This window comes from Vombatus ursinus, unplaced genomic scaffold (assembly GCF_900497805.2).
Source record: "Vombatus ursinus unplaced genomic scaffold, bare-nosed wombat genome assembly UNPS02000582.1, whole genome shotgun sequence".
Lineage (NCBI taxonomy): Eukaryota > Metazoa > Chordata > Mammalia > Diprotodontia > Vombatidae > Vombatus > Vombatus ursinus.
The window spans coordinates 35252844-35272452 of record NW_020940360.1 but is presented as its reverse complement, the minus strand read 5'-3'; the positions used below and the strand labels follow the sequence as shown (position 1 = coordinate 35272452).

The window sequence follows — 19609 nt, the reverse complement described above, 5'->3', positions numbered from 1 at the left end:
AGATAGATAGATAGACAGAGATTTTTCCTCTTTTCTGAGCTGAGGGGTTAGGGTGTTGTAGCCTTAGCAAACAGCTCAACTAGCTGAGCTGTGAACAAACCCTTCATTTGGACATTGATCAGTTGGCTGGAGGCTTATTGCCAGCTGAAATGTGCCCATTAAGTCCAGCCCTGCAAAGCAATCTTGTGAAAGGACAGAAAATCATTTCCTGGGGAAAGCCAGTGAGTCTTAAACAAAGGGATGGAGACAACTATTGAGGGATAAGGTAACAGGCAGAAAGCCTTCATTCATATACCTCCTTCCTCCACCTTGCTCAATAGGGAACTAATGAAAGGTGTATATGTGTGTGTACAGTGTGTGTGTGTGTGTGTGTGTGTGTGAGAGAGAGAGAGAGAGAGAGAGAGAGAGAGAGAGAGAGAGAGAGAAGCCTATAGTTCACAGTTCTGAGACAGATTGTTCCTTCATAGCGGATTTTGGCTGCAATTTTACTTCACGCAGAGTCTTAGGAGTAACATTAAATGCACTGGTGTTTTTAGCATCTGGATTAATCTTGCATCTACTTTTCCTATAATTCCTCTTAAAATATTGTTGATATTTTTATGTTTTTTACAAGACAATCATTTCCCTAGGTCTTCTTCTTCCCTATTACACTCGACCTCCCATCACAACTCCCTAGTAACAAAGAAAAAGTAAAGGTAAATGGACCAGTACAGCAACTGTGTTAGTTTGCTTCACCCAAATCTGGCATTCTTAGTCTCTGACCTCTGAATTCAGTATTTGTCACTGCATTTATTCTGAGGTATGTTGTCATTTTGTGGGGTTTTTAAATTTTTTACATCATTGTAGTTGTATATTTTCATTACTGGTTCTGCTTGCTTCAATGTGTATCAGTTTGTATAACTTAAGGGACCCTAAATTTAGTGCTGGAAAGGACCCAAGAGGCCTTCCAGTCCAACTCCTTAATTTTTCAGATGAGGAAACTGAAGCCCAGAGAGAAGTGACTTTCCCAAGGTCATGTGGGTGTTTAAGTAGCAGAAATGGGATTGAACTCAAGTACTATCACCCCAAATTCAGTGTTCTTTCCATAGTCTACCCAGGTTTCTCCTAGTTTCCCCTATTTGTCATTTCCTATAGTGCAATAACATTCCATTGTTCATGGCCACAATTTTGTTCAGCCATTCCCCAATTGAAACACATGCACTTTATTTCTAGTTTTAGGCTACCATAAAAAAGCATTGCTATGATGATTTCCCCCAAAATAGCTTTCTTTGAGTTTTAATTTGATTCTGTCCCCCAACTTAATGGGCATCTTTGATCTCATGGAAACGAATGGAAGAAAATCAATGACTTGCAGGCAGTGCACACTGTGCCCAGCCCACGGAAGGAAATAAGGGCCCTGGCTGAAATGGAGCCCACGGATCTTTTGATTGTTGCATGCTTTCTTGATTACTTTCTCCTGTAGCCCCATCTTTCTCCTTCTGCCTCTTTTTTTTTTGATTCCTCTATTTCTACATAGCCAGATACCCCCTTTCTGATTCTTTTCTCACCAGGATAGCAGACAGAAAACATTTACTAAAAGGGGATTCTTGGGTGAGAAGGCTGTCCTTGATGTTTTCAAGTCCTGTAAGGAAGGATTTTCCTTGTGTCCAGATTGCATCAAGGAGAGAGGATAATGCCCAGCTGATCTGAAGCTTTGATATTATGTTCGTGGAACATGCAACCTGATACAAAGTTTGGGCTCTGGAACACAATATAACCCTTGAGTTTGAGTAGGTACATCCGATTCTTTTTTTCTTTTTTGACTAGGCGATGGGGTTAAGTGACTTGCCCGGGGTCACACAGCTAGTAAGTGTCAAGTGTCTGAGGCTGGATTTGAACTCAGGTCCTCCTGACTCCAGGGCCAGTGTTCTTTCCACTGTGCCACCTAGCTGCCCCCCCTTTTTAAATGTTCCTTGTATTTATTTTGTTTATAGTTTATATATTATATTTTTATGTTTATCTCTCTTTCTTTTTTTGTGTGAAACAGTTGGGGTTAAGTGACTTGCCCATGGTCACACAGCTAGAATTTTATGTGTCTGAGGCCAGATTTGAACTCCAGTCCTCCTGACTCCAGGATCAGTGTGCTATCCACTGCACCACCTAGCTGCCCCTGCATCCAGTTCTAAAGTGCATTCTTCCCCCACCCCAATATGGAGGATTTAAATAGACAACTGTTCTCAGAGGAGGAAATCCCCTCCCCCAGAACATGGATTGTCCTTGTGTATCTAAGAGCTCTCTAAAGTGGAAGGGGCTGTCTTATTAAAGTAGTTAACTCTCCATCAATGGATGTCTTCAAGTAGAGACTGGCTGACTCCTTCTGGTGGAGATGTTGCAAAGGGGATTCATGCTTCAGGAAGGTGTTGGATTAGATGGTCTCAGGTTCTGTGTTTTCAAGGTTAGTGGTAGTATAGAGAACTCTGTGCTTACAAGGGTTGCCAGAGGCTGATCTGGAAGCGCTGGTGGACACACTCAGTTGCAACTATCTTGGACTTTTGTTTTTTCTATTCAGGCATTCTGTTGGATATCATACCTAAAGCACATTGTTCTTAGAAGAGAGACAATGATTCACCAGCAGCATCATTACTCCCTGATGGAGTCAGGATGCTGAAAAAAAGGAGAAAGAGTGAGAGAGAGAGAGACAGAGACACAGAGAGAGAAAGACAGAGACAGAGAGACAGAGAGACAGAGAGAGGCAGAAACAGACAGAGACAGATAGAGACAAAGAGAGACAGAGACACAGAGAGAACACACTTAAGCGTAGGCACACCCCCTATGGTTCAGTTGGCTTGACTTAGATTTTCTGGAGTCCTCCTCAATAATTAAATGGGCTTGAACAAGGGAGGCTTGATTGATTTCCTTTTGCCTTAATGGGAGTAGTCAGAGTGGCAGGATAGCTGAGCTGAATTGGAAAAGGATCTTTTTGTAACCGTTGGAGAGAAAATGATTCTGAAAGTTCAAGCCTGTCAACAGGCATGTGTGATTGCTGTTACTGAACAGGCACATGGCCCTCAGTCAGGGCCCCCACACAACCCAACCACACATCTGCTGCCCCTGCCTCATTTCTCTGTGGTGTACCTATCCCTAACATTCTTTACCAAACTCAACATTCAATTTTCTCTTTTAACTGTCTTAACTATTTGTCAAGAAAAGTCTATGGGATGGTGGACAAATGCATATTGAGCTGGTTTCCTAGTCAGGAATCACAAAGAGATGGGTTCAAATCCTGCCTCTGACCCCATTCTGGGTTTGTATCATATCTTTTGCCTTCTCAGTGGGTGGGAAGAGGCTAGAGAGTGGTAGAGAATTTGGAACTCAAAATTTTTAAAAATGAATGTTAAAATAAATAAATAGAAATATATATATATATATATATGTGTGTGTGTGGGTATATATGTCTGTCTCTCTGTCTGTGTACTCCTTCATACCTTTGCAGTTTTCTTTACTTCTTTCCACTTCCCCTACGATCCACTGGATGCCATCATCAACCCTTGCTATTCCTCACATCTCCCAACTTTTTGCCTTCTTTCCTGTTGTGTATCATACCTGGAATGCTCTCCCTTCTCATCTCTGCAAATGATGCCACCTTCTGCAAGAGGTCTTTTCTGGTCCCCTCTGCTGCTGGTGCCTTCTCTCTGCTCTGAATGCACATTGCATGGACATAGTTGTTTGCATGTTATTGCCTCCTGTTACAACGTGAGTTCTTGAGGACAGGGCATTTCTTTGTATCCTCAGTGTATATCCATATATACATAAGTGTATAGCAGCATCTGGCATTCAGTAAGCACTTAATAAATGTCTGCTGAGTAGTTGACTATGGGCAAGGAGTAAAATAAGAGTGGTAGATGGAGGTAGTAGAAGGAAACTTGGAATCAGGAGACCTGCCTCTGACACTAATTACCTGCTACCTACAACCTCTTTGAGACTCTGTTTTTCTCATTTGTAAAATGTGGTTGCTGGGCGAGTTTCTAGATTTCTGTCACTTCTTTTGCTTCTTAACATTCTATAGGTTTGTAACTTTGAGAACTTTTCAGCCAGTGAGACTTATTGACCATGAGAATGAGCTAATGATAGAAATTACAGCATTTTCTTCCTTCAAAAGTTTCTACATAAGAGAGATACTTCTCTGCAAGGGTTTCCTTAGGTACAATCCTGGCTGAAGTGAGCAGGGGGAGGAAGGAGATATGAGTACAGATTTATGACTCCTAGTATTTTTTTTATTTTAAAAATTATTTTATTTTTAATATAGGGAATAAAGTATTTCCGTAATAGTATAAAAAAGATAATTACACATGAAACTGCAAATCCCATTACGTACAACTTGCTATTCCTTTTAAATATATAATAAAGTTATCATGTAAATTTCTTTTTCTTCTTTTTTATTTTCTTCCCTACTATGTTTTGATATTGTCTACCATTAGTCCGCCTTATGATGTAGTCACTTTTATAATCGGTCGTGATTTGTGTTTATCTGTCATGAATAAGCATTTTAGTCATGGAATATACAAGGTTTACATTTATAAGTGATAGGAGAAGGATGTGTATTCTGGGCTTGGCTATTTCTCATTGGTTCAGAAAGTAGTCATGATCCTCTCCGAGCATCATAGGATTTAGAGCTAGAAAGGACTTTGATGTCAACTATTCCATCCCCTTCATTTTACTCTGTATATCTCACCCAGAATAAAATTTACTTTTCTCCAGATGTTTGGATGGCCTGGTAAATTATCTGCATTGATATTCAAACTTTGATATACCTCTGAATCTCACTGGTACTTCTTATATAAGTAGAATGCCATTAGCATGAGGCAGTGTGGTGTAATGTGTACAGCATTGGATCATGGAGTCAGGAAGACCTGGCATTGAATTCTGCTTTATGCACTTACTAGATGTTTGATTCCATGCAAGTAATTTAGCTCCCTGGTCATCTCACTAGCTGCCTTGAAGATGAGCCAGAAAGTCTGGGAGGACTTCATCCTTTTTTTCAAAACTCTCCTAACCCCTGCCCCCCACCCAAAATCCATTAACTCCTGCCTTGACTACTCTGCCAAGGCCAGCCACCTTCCTGATTCACAAAGATCTCTTCTTCTCTTCACACCTTTCCAGTTCTCAAATCATAATCAAACCCTGTCATTGTCTCTGGAAAGGGCATGTCGGTCTATCCTTTGTGGTCTTACCAACCTAGCAACTTTTCAAGTCAAAATATCTAATCCGATGACCACCATTCCCTTCTATGTGTTACCTCCCCTTTTGGAATGCCAGCTCCTAGCTCCATACTGGTACTCACCATTCTGAAAAGTGGTTTGTTATTATGTAAATGAAATGGCTAAAATGTCCATATCCTTTGACCCAGAGATTACCCTGTTGGGCATATACTACAAGAAAGACATTGACAAAAATGTCTCTAAATAAACTAAAATATTTATAGCGACACTTTTTGTAGTAGCAAAGAATTGGAAATGAAGTAGAAGTCTGTCAACAGGGGAAATGACTTAACAAATTGTGTTACATGGATGCAATGGAATATTACTGATCTATCAGAAACAAGGAACATGATGAATACAGACAAGCAAGGAGAGAATTATGTGAACCAATGCAAAGTAAAGTAAGCAGAGACAAGAGAACAGCATATATCGGCTACAACAATGTAGAGGGAAAGGGCAACTACAAAACAATCGAAAGTGATTGTTATAAAATGACAAAGAACAAGCCTGGCCTCAAAGAAGAGATAGAAATGACAACTTTTCTCCCTTTCTTGCCCCCTTGGGGGAGGAAGGACATGGATATGGAAATTGCAAATGACATCCTACTTTTATGATGTGTTGATTGGTTTGGTGTATTTTTTCTTTTCTTCTTTTAGAAATTAGTTGTTATAAGAAATGGCTCTCTGGAAGAAGAGGGTGAGAGGTACAAGGGGAGATGTGGGTGATAGAAAATATGTCAATAAAAATCTATTTTTAACAAAAAAATGTAAGTTCCTAGAGGGCAAGAACTGTTTTTGCTTTCATATTTTTCTCTCTAGTGATTGGCACAGAGCTTGGCACATGGTAAATGCTTAATAAATACTTTTCATTCGTTCATTTATTCATTCATTTTATCTCTCTGCACCTCAGTTTTCTCATCTATAAAATGAGATGATTGTAATTGGTGTTTTTTGTCCAGCTCTAAATCTATAATCCTTTGACCGGCTAGGTTTCTGGCACATTTTTTATTTTCTGATTTGTTTCTCCTGGATTGTAGACAGAAATTTTCTCTCTTTTCTTTCCTTCCTTCTTTCCTTCCTTCCTTCCTTTCTTTTTCCTTCTTTCTTTCCTTTTCTCCTCTCCTCCCCCTTTCCATTTCTCTTTTTTTGCATTTCAAAAAGGTGGCTAAAATTTTAGTTCCTAAAAATGTTTGTTCTCCCCTCTCCTTCCCTCCTCTCGTCTCCTTTCCTCTACCCTTCTCTCCATTCAACTTGTGGTGTGTAATAGGCAGTTGGAGATATGGACTGGAAGTTAGGATAAAGGTGAGGGCTAGTTAGGTTGATCTAAGAATCATCAGCACAGAGACAACTGAATCCCTGAGAACTGATGAGATCATGAAGTGAGATAGCATGGAGAAGAGAAGAAAAAGAGACCCAGGAGAGAGCCTTGGGGAATGCTCATAGTTAGTGGATGTGATCTGAAGGAAGAACCAGCAGAAGAGAATGAGAATTGGTCAGAAAGATAGGAAAAAAAACCAGGACAGAAAATTGGCACAAAAACTCAGAGAGCAGAGAGCATCCAAAACAGAGTATTAGCTTGTATCAAAGGCTACAAAGGGGTCCAAAAGACTGTGGATTGAGAAAAGGCTGTTATGTTTGTCAATTAAGAGATCATTAGTAACTTTGGAAAGGGCTGTTTCAGTTGAATGATGAGGCTAGAAGCCAGACTACAGAGAGTTTGAAAGACATTAAGAATAGAGCAAGTAAAGGTACCATTTGTAAATGATTTACTCAGAGTCAGCAAGGATATAAGGATCACAGAAAGTGGAAGATATGAGCATGTTTGTAGACAGCAGGGAAGTAGCCAGTAGATAAAGACTGAAGAGTAGAGAGAATGGGGATAAAAAAGGGGGCAATTTGCTGGAGGAGATGTGATGCAATGGGAGCAAGGGTTCATGTGGAGGAGTTTGCTTTGGCAAGAAGGGTCACCTCTTCACACGAGAAGGGTGTAAAGAAGGAGACTCTAGGGAAAGGTATTTGAGTGATGTGAGATGCAGAAGGAAGCTTAGTGGTGGAAATCAATGAGATAATTTTATGTTAAGTACTTTATAAGATGTCAGCTATTATTAGTAGACTATACATTATGTTTACTATTTTATAGGTTATTGTAATTATTTCTATCTTTAAACTAACCGTACTCTCACCATCATTTATATACTGCTTTCAAGTTTGAAAAGCACTTTACCCGCACATCTCATCTGAGCCTCACAACAGCACAAAAATAGCACCCTGCAAGGCAGGTACTATTATTATCTTCATGTTATAGATGAGGAAACAGATGAGGTTAATAGAGGTTAAGTGACTTGTAAGGGTCACATAGCTAACATCTGAGTCTGTATCTTTCCTTTTCTATCCCTCTATCTACTAAACCACACTGCCTAATCATACCTCTTTTCTAGATGCCAAACATTTTCTGACTTTCATCTACTCATGGATACAATTAAGAATTTAGCAGCCACCTAGATAGGCAGAGGCAGCTCTTTACTTCTCACCCACGTTGAGGAAGGAAATATTAGGGAGGAAGAAATGAAGGAATGCTGGAAGGTTCTGTTCTATGGTCCCTCATAATAAGTTGCTGGGCAATGGCCCTAGGAACTCTTTTCAGGTGATTTGACTGGTCAATACACTCTTCGGCTTCCTGTGTGGTGGTGTTTGAAAACACAAGCATTTCTCTCTCTCTCTCTCTTCTCTCTCACTTTATATATTCTTTGTATTCCCATAGTACAATGTAAGTTTCTTGAGAGCAGGATCTGTTTCGTTTTTATAATTGCATATCCCTAGAGAATCTGGCACAGTGCCCATCACATAACTATTTATTGATTGAATACTTATTATACATATGCTATATCCTTCCTCACAGAATGCAAACTCCTTGAGGGCAAACACTATTTCTTTCTTTGTTTTGCCTCTGTATCCCTACCTCCCTAAGTATCTTCTCTGGGACATAGTAGGAACTTTAAATTTTTTGTTTAATTGAATTGATTGTGTAGTTAATTAATAGGTCATCTAGATCCTTCTGTTTTCCTTTCTCCAAATGCTTCTTTAGCATCTCCATATAATCAACCAGAAAGCATTTATTAGGGACCTACTAGGTACTGGGGGTGCAAAAAACAATATGAAATAGTCCCTACCTTCAAGGAGCTTATATTCTATCCAGGGAAACTCTGTGTGTGTGAGTGAGTGTGTGTGTGTATGTGTGTGTATAGATAGATAGATAGTTATAGATATAGATATACACTCACATGCACACATATACACTTAGGTCAGAGATAGAAATAAAATCTCTCAGAGTCCTTTTTTTTGTTTGTTTGTCAGCTCCCTCAGAGAATGAGTGAAATAGGTATTTTATTTTATTTTATCTTATTTTATTTTAGGCTAACAAGATGTGAGGGATCTCTGTGAATTTCCTTTATCTATATAAACACCACTCCCCAAATACCCAATAGGGATAAGGTCAGGCCTGTACCTGTGATTCCGTTGATTGGAATGAACTCTCGAATGAGAAAAATCCCCCTAGCAATGCAGGTCAGCACATTCTATACTAAGAGAATTGCCTTTAGCCCCGAGAGATTAAGTGATTTTTGTCCAGGGTCACAAGTGATATTGTCAAAAGTGATATTTGAATACAGGTCTTCCTTCCTGCCTCAACATTCTGAATGATTGGGAGCTGACTGTCAGGGAAAGGTTTACCATGCTCCGGTGACCATTGGTGTCTTGTGCTGATCTCTGCTTTTTTGCACTGCTTCCTTGCCCAGCCAAAACTGTCATCTTGGAAGATTACCTGGCGGACCCTGTGGGTATGAGGCGCTACAATGTGGACCCCTCCAACTCGGCCTTCAACTGCACAGGTTCTTCCTCTTCCTCCTCCTTGTGCTCTGGGAGGCTGAGCTCTGGAGAAGGAGGCCTTGGGAGAGGCCTCACTACCTCTTCCTGCAGTCATCGCTCTGGCCCTGTGTCCTCCTGTGGCCCTTCAACTGTTGGTCTGAGGCACCAGACGTCCAGCCTCCTGAGGAATGGCACTTATTCGGAAGGAAACAAAAGTGGTAACGTAATGCAACCCCATGGATCTCACCCTTGCGTAACAGTTGGAGGTCAGGGCTGAGGGGTTGTGCTCACAGGACTCATGAGAAGCCAATACAATTGATAATTTCCCTGCGAAGTACAACATGGGGAGAGAGATCTCACCTGGTGCTAGGCGGCCTTGGCCCTATTCCTTTACTGCCTCCCACATCCCTGCCTGTATCCTTTAAGGCAGAATCTCACATTGCTCTTATCCTTGGCTCCCAGACCACCAGATCTCTGTAGATTGCATACTTATATAGGCAGGCAGGATCAAAAATGCTCTCGTATGTTTACTTTGCTCTACCCAGCACACATGGGCCATCTCCAAAAGCCTCCCCCAGGCTCCAATCTGCTTCATCACTCAGCCAGCTCCTTGTGGTAGTGAGGGTAGAGATGCAGGGAGTGATGGGAGCCAGCTTTTCAAGGGGGTGGCAGATCTGGGCTGTTGAAGGAACTAGGACCCTTCTGTCAATTTGGTGGTTTATGCCATAAGATTATAAACCCTGCCCCAAGCCCCTCCCTTGGAATGACTCTCCAGGCTAGAATGAAGGGATGAGCACTCTGTCTTGGATGTCATTTTCCAAAGGGAGGAGTCTCTTCCTATTTTATATTTGGAAGGATGGTAGGACTTAGGGAAAAAATTAACTTTGGTGCCCTCCCCTCTCCTTTTCTATAATAATAATAGTAATAATAATAAATGATAGCTAGCATTTATATAGAGCTTTAAGGCTTGCAAAGTTTGTTTCAAGTATTACCTTATTTTATCCTCACAAGAACCCTAGGTGGTAAGTGTTATCTCCCTTCCAAACTCCTGGGTTCTCCTCTCCTTCCTGGTAAGAGATCATTCTTGTCATGTTGCCTTCTGGTTGTCCATAACATCAGTTCTGAGGTTGTGATTGTAGTGTCCCCAGACCTGTTCTCTTCACAAGTGCCTTATCCTATCAAATTTGTCCTTATTCTTATTCTCCCAGCTTCTGTTAAGAGGAAAATAATTCTATTATAATAATTAAATGAACTCATCCTCTTTCTTTAATTCTACAAGGCACAGCTCTAGAGTTGGCTGCTTAAAGTGCCAATGATAGAGCCTGTGGGATTCTGGGAACTTTGAGCTTTTGTGGTGATACATACTTGATTGGTCACAACATAAACACCCACTTGCCAGGGAGATTGGCATTTTCTGGCATGGACAATATGGGCATTTATAAATCATATTATTATAATATGTTCTTCTTTAGACCTCCTTGTATTTTATTCCCTAGGAGGCAGCCTTCTTGACCTATTCTTAGATCAGGCATTACTATTAAAAAGCAGAACCAGAGCCAAGATGCAGTTTGTACTAGGGCCATATTAACGACTTGGCTGAGTTGGGAGTCCAGTAAGGAGGCGTGACCGTGGCCATACGGTTATAAGATAAGTGGCTGGAAAGAAAAGGAGAGATAAAGAAATTAGATCTGATTTTGTGGGAATTTTAAAAGAAATTTACAAGGATTTAATTTGAATTAACAACTGAATTTAAAAAAATCTTTTCCTATATGAAGTCTCCCAACCCAGAAGGCAGGGACTAGATTACTGAGAGTTTGCACCTAAATTAGGAATGAGAGAGAATTAATGGAAGAGGACTAAGCTGTGCTTTGCTCAGGAATGGGCTTGGAACTAGCAATGGTTTAGTTTGCAACACTCTGGTAGGATTGGGGGATGGGACAGGCATGGATTTTGAGTATGCATTGGAAACTAAAGTCTGCCTTAAAAAAAACCAAAACTTCAATATATCTGCATAAGATCAATGCAGAAGAGAACATTATTAGTTATCTTGTCTCATTCCTTCATTTTTTTTAGAACAAGAAACCTGCAGAGGCTAGGTGACTTGCCCAAGGTCGCTTGGATAGACTTGGGATTTGAATTCCAGACTTTTGATTCCAAATATATAATTTATGGTGGGAGAGAGCACCAACAAATAGGGGGATGAGGAGGCACACAAGCTAAGCCTTGAAGGAAGAGAAGGATTCTGAGAGGTGGAGGTGGGCAGGGAGTGCATTTTGGACATGAGGGACATTCCATGAACGTGGATAGTTTGAATGAAACAAAGAGTACATGAATATAAGAAAACCTAGAAAGGTAGTCTGGAGTCAAATTGTGATGGGCTTTCATTGTCAAGAAGCATTGTGCTTTATCTTAGCTATTATAGAGAGCCGTTGAGGATCCTTGAGCAGGATAGTGGCGTGGTCAGATTTGTGGTTTAAGAAAATTATTTTGGCAGCGGTAGGATAGAATGGAAAGGGGAGAGACTAAAAGTTGAGAGACCATTTAGGAGGTTGTTGGCTCTTAGCATGATGAATACCAACAACTCTAGCTAAATGAAGAGGTCTTATCATTTACATTCCATATGGCTTTTCTTTCAACCTGCCCATACTATCCTTGCATGAATCAATCAATCAATAAGCATTTATATTAAGTGCCTATTATGTATCAAGTGTCGAGCTAGGTGAGATGAAGACAAAAATGAAACAATCCCTGTCCTCAATCAAACTTTTGACAATACTATATTTTTTCTCACTAAGGTCTCATCAGTCACTAAACAGCTTGGCTCCTCTGAGTGGTGCTGAAGTCACTCACACGAAGTCATGTCATTCTAAAAATCACACCATGAATGAAAACACTGAGTTATCTCTAGGAATAGTAGTGACTTTGTCATAAACTTGGGGAAGACTCCCAGACACATCTCTTTCCCCATGGTGTAAATTGAAAACATGTATCTTATTCAGTCCTGATAACTGTGTAGAAGGCCATGTGCAGATGGCAAGAATCCAATGTCATGAAGAACCACTCAGCTTTGTCCCTCCAGTGAATAACTTGGTCTGTCTTCCTGCTATCTTGATGCACGTGACTGGGCTTATCTGTCACACTTGTCAGTGTATTGTGAAGAGCGTGTGTTCATGGCCCACGCTTCCCTGGTTTTTGCTTTGGTATTCAGGTGAAGAAATTCTCCGAGAGTGTGTTCCTATCTTTCAGCCAAGAGAGAATTGCTGAGAAATATGAGATTTCAAAGAACTAAAACTTCCTGACTTTTGCATTTACCAGTAGACTTCGAAGGATTCTCATCCATAATTAGATCCAAACTTCAGTGTTTAAAATACAGAAACAGGGTAAATCAGATCTTAGTGCAGCCTGAATTTTTATTGCGTATTATCATTTTGCTGGGTTACAGTTTGGAGTTGTCTTGGGAAAGAATTGTGAGTTTGAATGCTCAATACTTATAAAGCTGTCATATCCTGAATCACCAAATGGCAAAATTCTATATCTTCAGTGGATCTTTGCATCACCCAAATGAATTGTCATGGTTAGGTTTATCGTGTTATAACAACAAGTGACATTTTTATAGGTTTTAAAGTTTGCAAGGGATGGGGGCTTACATATGCTATCGAATCCAATCCCTTCTCTTACTCTTTTCTCCTCTTCTCTTCTCCTGTCTTCTTCTATCCTCTCCTCCTCTTCCTCCTCTTGCTCTCCCCTTCTTCCCCTTCCTTTCCCTCTTTCTCTCTCCTCTCATTCATTTAGGAAGTGAACAAGCATTTATTAAAACCTTACCATGTACCAGACACTGTGCTAGGCTTTGGGGATACAAAACCAAAAGTCTATATCCTCAAGAAGCTTCCTTTCCGTTTCCTCTCTCTCCTTCTTTTCCTCTGTCTCTCTTAGTATGCATGCATATATGCACATTCATAGTCTTTGCTCGTACTTCTCCTATGACCTATCCCATTCTGTCTTATTTGAGTACACGTTTTGCCTCTTCTACTAGATTGCAAGCTCCTTAAAGGCAGGGGTTGAAGTTTTGTCCAAGCTTTCTTTCCCCACTGCACCCAGTCCATCGTCCTTTGTAGTAAATAGTCAATATATCTGTGTTGATGTAGTAAATAGTCAACATGTCTGTGTTGAACTGAATTGAATGGAGCATCCAGTATGATAATAAGATAAGGGAAATTATTCTATAAGTCCCCCTAAATATTAATATCATGACTTCATAGTCACAATTCATATCCACGTCCATATCCCCACTACAGGAGTGGCTGTGTGTAAGCATGCCTAAGAAAAGTTTTTCTCTGTATTTCAGCAGAATCTCATCTGCTAATTTAGTGACAGGCCAACTAACTCATGGACCTTGTTATATTATATGTTCATGTAAGTGCATGGTAATAGGGAACTTTCCATACTGGTTTGTCTTACAAACATGTCCTGGGTCACTATTTTCTAACTTCAAGAAAAATGAAGCATCTTTATGGTGTTTCTACATCTTCAACACAAGATAAAAGAGACAACTAGGAAGAACAATTAGCAAATTCAAATGTTAAAGTTGGCTAAATAATCTTTTATTACTTGTTTATAGATGTAGCATTTAAATACCTGGCTAAACTGGTCTCCTGGCTAAAAAATTCAGCAGTGTAAAATTCAAATATACTTGTGGAAATTTAAGCATATTTACATTTAAACACCATCTCTTCCTTATTTTAATAGAGGTAGGACATCTAATCTGAAATAAACAATCAATTAGCTTTGCCAAGTAAAGAATATGAAGCCATGAATTTGCTAATCGTTTTTTCCTACGGTATTAGCTCGTGTTCAGTGAAATTTGTATAATCAAGAGATGTGGCTAAGGAGATTTTACTTTTAGGAAATGTCTTTCCCTATGCAAACAAAACAAATGCAAAATTTTCTCATCACCATCATCATCATCACTTTTTCAAATTATTAGCTCTTGCCCATAGATTTTGGGAGCCTTGATATTTCCCTCCTATCTAAAAATGTAACCCTTTTCTATGAATCATTCTAAGGATTTTCCTCCCTTATTCCCTCCCTTCCCCACCCCATAGCAATGCTTTACTTTAATCCATAATGTGATAGGACTATTATGCAACTTCTACCAAAAAGAAAAAAAAAAAAGAAGTAGGACATAATACTGCTGTAAATATATAGCATTCCCATTGTATTATGTAACCCATAATAGACTTTTATGGGCTAGTTTCTAATCCCTGCCTCTGTTTATAATCCTATTTCTATGAGAAAGCGCAGAAATGAATTCCACATGTGATAGAAATGAAATATATCTTTCCCCTTCCACCTCCCCAACTGCAATGGAAAGAGCCCTTACTCTGGAATGAGAGGTCTTAGATTCAAATCCTACCTCTTACACGCCACTCCATCACTGGGCATTTTCACTGACTATCTCCCTTTCCTGGAATACTATTCTACAGGAAGCCTTCCCCAACCTCTCTTAATTCCAGTGGCTTTCCCCTGTTAATTATTTCATGTTTATCCTGTATATAGCTTACTTTGTATATATTTGTTTGCATGTTGTCTTCCCCCTCCCCCCATTAGATTGAAAGCTCCTTGAGGGCAGGGACTGTCGTTTGCCTTTTATTGTATCCCCAGCTCTCAGCACAATGCCTGATATATAGTAGGTGCTTATTAAATGATTATTGACTAATTTAGATACTTTCATGACCTTAAAGAAATTACTTCTCCTCCCTTGGTTTTGGTTTTCTCATTTGGAGAGGGTAATGGAATAGATGTCCTCTGACGCCATTTCTGACTCTGGACCAATGACCTTACGATCCATCAAAAGTTCTTGGAAGGGGAGTTCCCCCTTACTCCCGCTGCAAGTTAGCTTTGGTATATACAGGATATTGGTAGCCTTTTGGACTAGAAGGAACCTTAAAGATCCTATGGTCTAACCCCCTCATTTGACAGATGAAGAAACTGGGGCCCAAATCGGTGAACTGACTTGTCTAAGGTCACGCAAGTATTAAGTGATGGTAGGATTCAAACTCAGGACTTCTGACTACAAACCTAATGTTCTTTCTACTATTCTAGTCAGACTTTCCACTGACTTATATGTCAAGTGTCCATAAATTATAGAGGGATGGCACTATGTACCTCAAATTTATGTAACATTTCTGGGCCTAGAGTCAGGAAAACTCATCTGCTGAGTTCAAATCTGTCCTTAGACACTCACTAACTGTGTGACTCCAGTCAAGGCATTTAACCCTGTTGGCCTCAGTTTCCTCATCTGTAAAATGCGCTAGAGAAGGAAAATGGCAAACCATTCCAGTATTTTTGCCAAAGAAAACCCCAAATGGGATCAAACAAGAAGCAAAAAAAAAAAAATCTAACACTTCATATTTTTGGAAGATGTTTCATATTTGAGGCACCTGGGTGGTACAGTGGATAGAGTGCTGGATCTAGAGTTTGGAAGATCTGAGTTCAAATGCAGCCTCAGATACTTATCCTATCATGTGACTCTGGACAAGTCATTTAGTCTAAATTACCTGATCTGTAAAATGAGGATAATAGCACCAACCTCCCAGGTTATTGTTAGGTTTGAATGACATAATATTTGTAAAGCATTTATAAAGCCAAATCTTAGAACATATACACATAATATAAATATAACATATGACATAGTATATCATATTATATATAATGAATGATATAGTGTGTCATATGATATGATATATGATGTAATACATTATCTATTATATACCATTTATTACATATAATGTATGATGTATTATATCATACATTGTATATAATTATAAATGTAGATGCTATCTGCTTTCAAAGAGGTAGTGTGGCATAGTGGATAAAGTAACATACCTGACGTAGGGAAGATCTGGGTTCCAGTCTCATCTCTGTCATTTACTAGTCATAGACAAGTTATTTATCTTCTCTGAGCATTAGCTTTCCTCATTTGCAAAGTGGGAGTGATAGCTTTCAAATCTTCCCCACATTTTTTTTCAATTAATAAATATTTATTAAGTATTTATTATCTTACAGATACAATGATGATTTCCAGGATACAAAAACATACTTCCTGCTTTAAAAGAGCTCATATAATAAAAGGGACAGTATGAAAATCAATAGGTAAATAGAAAAAAATTGCAGAATTGATTAGACATATTCTCAGAGGGGAAAATATCAGCCCAGATATCACTAAAGAATGGTGAGGTTTCTGTTTCCTCAGATTTAGCTTTCTTTTTTTTTCTTTTCTTTTTTTTTATTTTTAGTTTTCAACATTTACTTCCACAAGATTTTGAGTTCCAAATTTTCACCCCATCTCGCCCCTCCCCCCACCCCAAGATGGCATGCATTCTGAATACCCCTTCCCCTAGCCTGCTTTCCCTGCTATCTCTCTCCCCCTTTCCCTTCTATTTTCCCGTACGGCAGGATAGATTTCTGTACCCCATTTCCTGTATTTCTTATTTCCCAGTTGCATGTGAAAACATTTTTTTCAAACATGTGTTTTTTAAATTTTGGGTTCCAAATTTTCTCCCTTCCTCCCTCCCCACCCACCCTCACTGAAAAGGCAAGCAACTCAATATAGGCTATATATGTGCAGTTATGCAAAACACTTCCATAGTAGACATGCTGTGAAAAACTAACTCTATTTCCCTTAATCCTATCCTGCTCCCCCATTTATTCTATTCTTTCTTTTGACCCTGTCCCTCCTTAGAAGCATTTGCTTCTGATTACCCCCTTTCCCAATCTGCCCTCCTCTCTATCATTCCCCTACTCTCTTGTCCCCTTCCTCTCCTATTTTCCTGTAGGGTAAGACAGATTTCCATACCCAATTGAGTGTATATGTTATACCCTCCTTAAGTCAAATCTTATGAGAATGAGATTCACTCATTTCCTCTCACCTTACCCCGGTTCCCCTCCACTGTAAGAGCCTTTTCTTTTCTGTTTTTTTTTGTGAGATAATTTACCCCATTCTACCTTTCCCTTTCTCCTTCTCCTAGTATAATCCTCTCTCACCCCTTAACTTTATTCTCCAGATATGACCCCTTCATCTTCAACTCACCCTGTGCCCTCTATCTATCTATCTATCTATCTATCTATCATCTATCTATCTATATATATATATACATACCTATAATTTTTTCCCTCCAACTACCCTAATACTGACAAAGGTCTCATGAGTTACAAATATCATCTTTCCATGCAGGAATGTAAACAGTTCAACCTTAATAAGTCTCTTATGATTTCTCTTTCCTGTTTACCTCTTCATGTTCCACTTGAGTCTTGTATTGGAAAGTCAAATTTTCTATTCAGCTCTGGTCTTTTCTTCAAGAATGCTTGAAAGTCCTCCATTTCACTGAATGACCATTTTTTCCCCTGAAGAATTATACTCAGTTTTGCTGGGTAGGTGGTTCTTGGTTGTAATCCTATCTCCTTTGCCCTGTGGAATATTATATTCAATGCCCTGCAGTCCCTTAAGGTAGAAGCAGCTAAATCTTGTGTTATCCTGATTGTGTTTCCACAATACTTGAATTGTTTCTTTCTGGCTTTTTGTAATATTTCCTCCTTGACCTGGGAACTCTGGAATTTGGCTACAATATTCCTAGGAGTTTTCCTTTGGGGATCTCTTTTAGGAGGAGATTGGTGGATTCTTTCAATTTCTATTTTGCCCTCTGGTTCTAAAATATCAGGGCAGTTTTCCTTGATAATTTCTTGAAAGATGATGTCTAGGTTCTTTTTCTGATCATGGCTTTCAGATAGTCCAATAATTTTTAAATTCTCTCTCCTGGATCTATTTTCCAGGTCAGTTGTTTTTCCAATGAGATATTTCACATTATTTTCTAATTTATCATTCTTTTGGATTTGTTTTGCAGTGTCTTGATTTCTCATAAAGTCACTAGCTTCCAATTGCTCTATTCTAATTTTTAAGGAAGTATTTTCTTCAGTAATCTTTTGGACTTCCTTTTCCATTTGTCCAATTTTGCTCTTTAGGACATTCTTTTCTTCATTGGCTTTTTGGACCTCTTTTGCCGTTTGGGTTAGGCTATTTTTTAAGGTGTTATTTTCTTCAGTATTTTTTGGTGTCTCCTTTAGCAAGCTGTTAACTTGCTTTTCATGATTTTCTTGCATCGCTCTCATTTCTCTTCCCAGTTTTTCCTCTACTTCTCTTACTTGCTTCTCAAAATCCCTTTTGAGCTCTTCCAAGGCCTGGGACTGATTAATATTTTTCTTGGAAGTTTTGGATGTAGGAGCTTTGACTTTGTTGTCTTCTTCTGGTTGTATGTTTTGATCTTCTTTGTCACCAAAGTAAGATAATATAGTCTGACTCTTTTTGCGCTGCTTGCTCATGATCCCAACCAATTACTTGAGTTTTAAACTCTTTGTTAAGGTAAGAGTCTGTTTCCAATGTGGAGAATGTACTGTCCCAAGCTTCAGGGGTTTGTACAGCTGTTTTCAGAGATACTTCTAGGGACCTGAAAATTGTCAGTTCTTCCAAGGTGCTATGATAAGGGGCAAGGTGTTTCCTCTCCACAGCCACAACAAGCTCCACTGCACCAGAGTTCCTCCTCGCCCCAGGACTGCCCCTCAGAACTGTGACCCAGCTCCAAGCACAGGCAAAGCAAGAGATTCCTGCCTCAGCCCTGGCAAAGAGATCCTTGCAATCCCCCTCTGATCAGCCACTCGATTCCCCCTTAGTCTGTGGGCCGGAAGCTCAGAAGGCAGCCGCTGCCCTTAGGGTGGCTGAGATCTAGCTTCTTCTCCTCTCACCGCAGTAACAGACTTTTCCCACTGACCTTCTAAGTTGTCTTTGGCGTTGAGAAGTCTGGAAACTGCCACAGCTGCCCGCGATTCAGTCCTCTGAGGTCTGCCCCAGGGTTGCTGCGGCCTGCCCGCCCGAGCCGAACTGCACTCCTCTCCCAGCCCGGTGTGATATACCTTTCTGATCAGCCATCCAGGTTGTCTTGGGCTGGAAATTTGTTTTACTCTGTTTTTTTGTGGGTTCTGCTGTTTTAGAATTTGTTTAGAGACATTTTTGTAGGTATTTGGAGGGGTTTGGGGGAGAACTCTAGCAAATCACTGCTTTCCTTCTACCATCTTGGCTCTGCCCCTCCTCACATCTTTTTTTGAGGCTCAAATGAGATGAGATATATGTGTATATGTATGTACATGAATATATACACATGTGGAATATGTATTTGTGTGTATATGCATTATATACATGTGTGTATAAATGGAGGAGAGAGAAAGAGAAGAGGAGAAAAAAGAAGGGGAGGAGAGAAGGAGAGATAGAGAAAAAAAGAGAAGAGAATAGAGGAGAAGAGAGAAGAGAGGAGAAAGAGAGAGGGAAGAGAAGAGAAGGAGGAGGGAAGAAAAGAAGAGGAAAGAGAGAAAAGAAGGAAGAGAAAAGGAAGAGAGAGAAGAGAGGAGACAAGAGGAGAAGAGAAGAGAAGAGAAGAGAAGAGAAGAGAAGAGAAGAGAAGA

General features: G+C 39.7%; 1 protein-coding gene across 9 annotated transcripts in view; it reads left to right on the top strand.

Annotated features, from left to right (window-relative positions):
- The window catches only part of SCML4 (Scm polycomb group protein like 4), a 218522-nt gene that overhangs the window by 146865 nt on the left and 52048 nt on the right, over nt 1–19609 (top strand). For 8 of the 9 annotated variants that reach the window (XR_003568553.1, XM_027855491.1, XM_027855467.1 and 5 more), the window contains one exon: nt 9031–9318. The exons of the other annotated variant lie outside the window; for it this stretch is intronic. Coding sequence is in view for 7 of the 8 variants with exons in the window: in XM_027855491.1 (XP_027711292.1) it covers nt 9031–9318 (288 nt within the window). In the remaining variant the exon portion in view is untranslated. The remainder of the gene's footprint in view (nt 1–9030; nt 9319–19609) is intronic. 9 annotated transcript variants of the gene reach the window in all.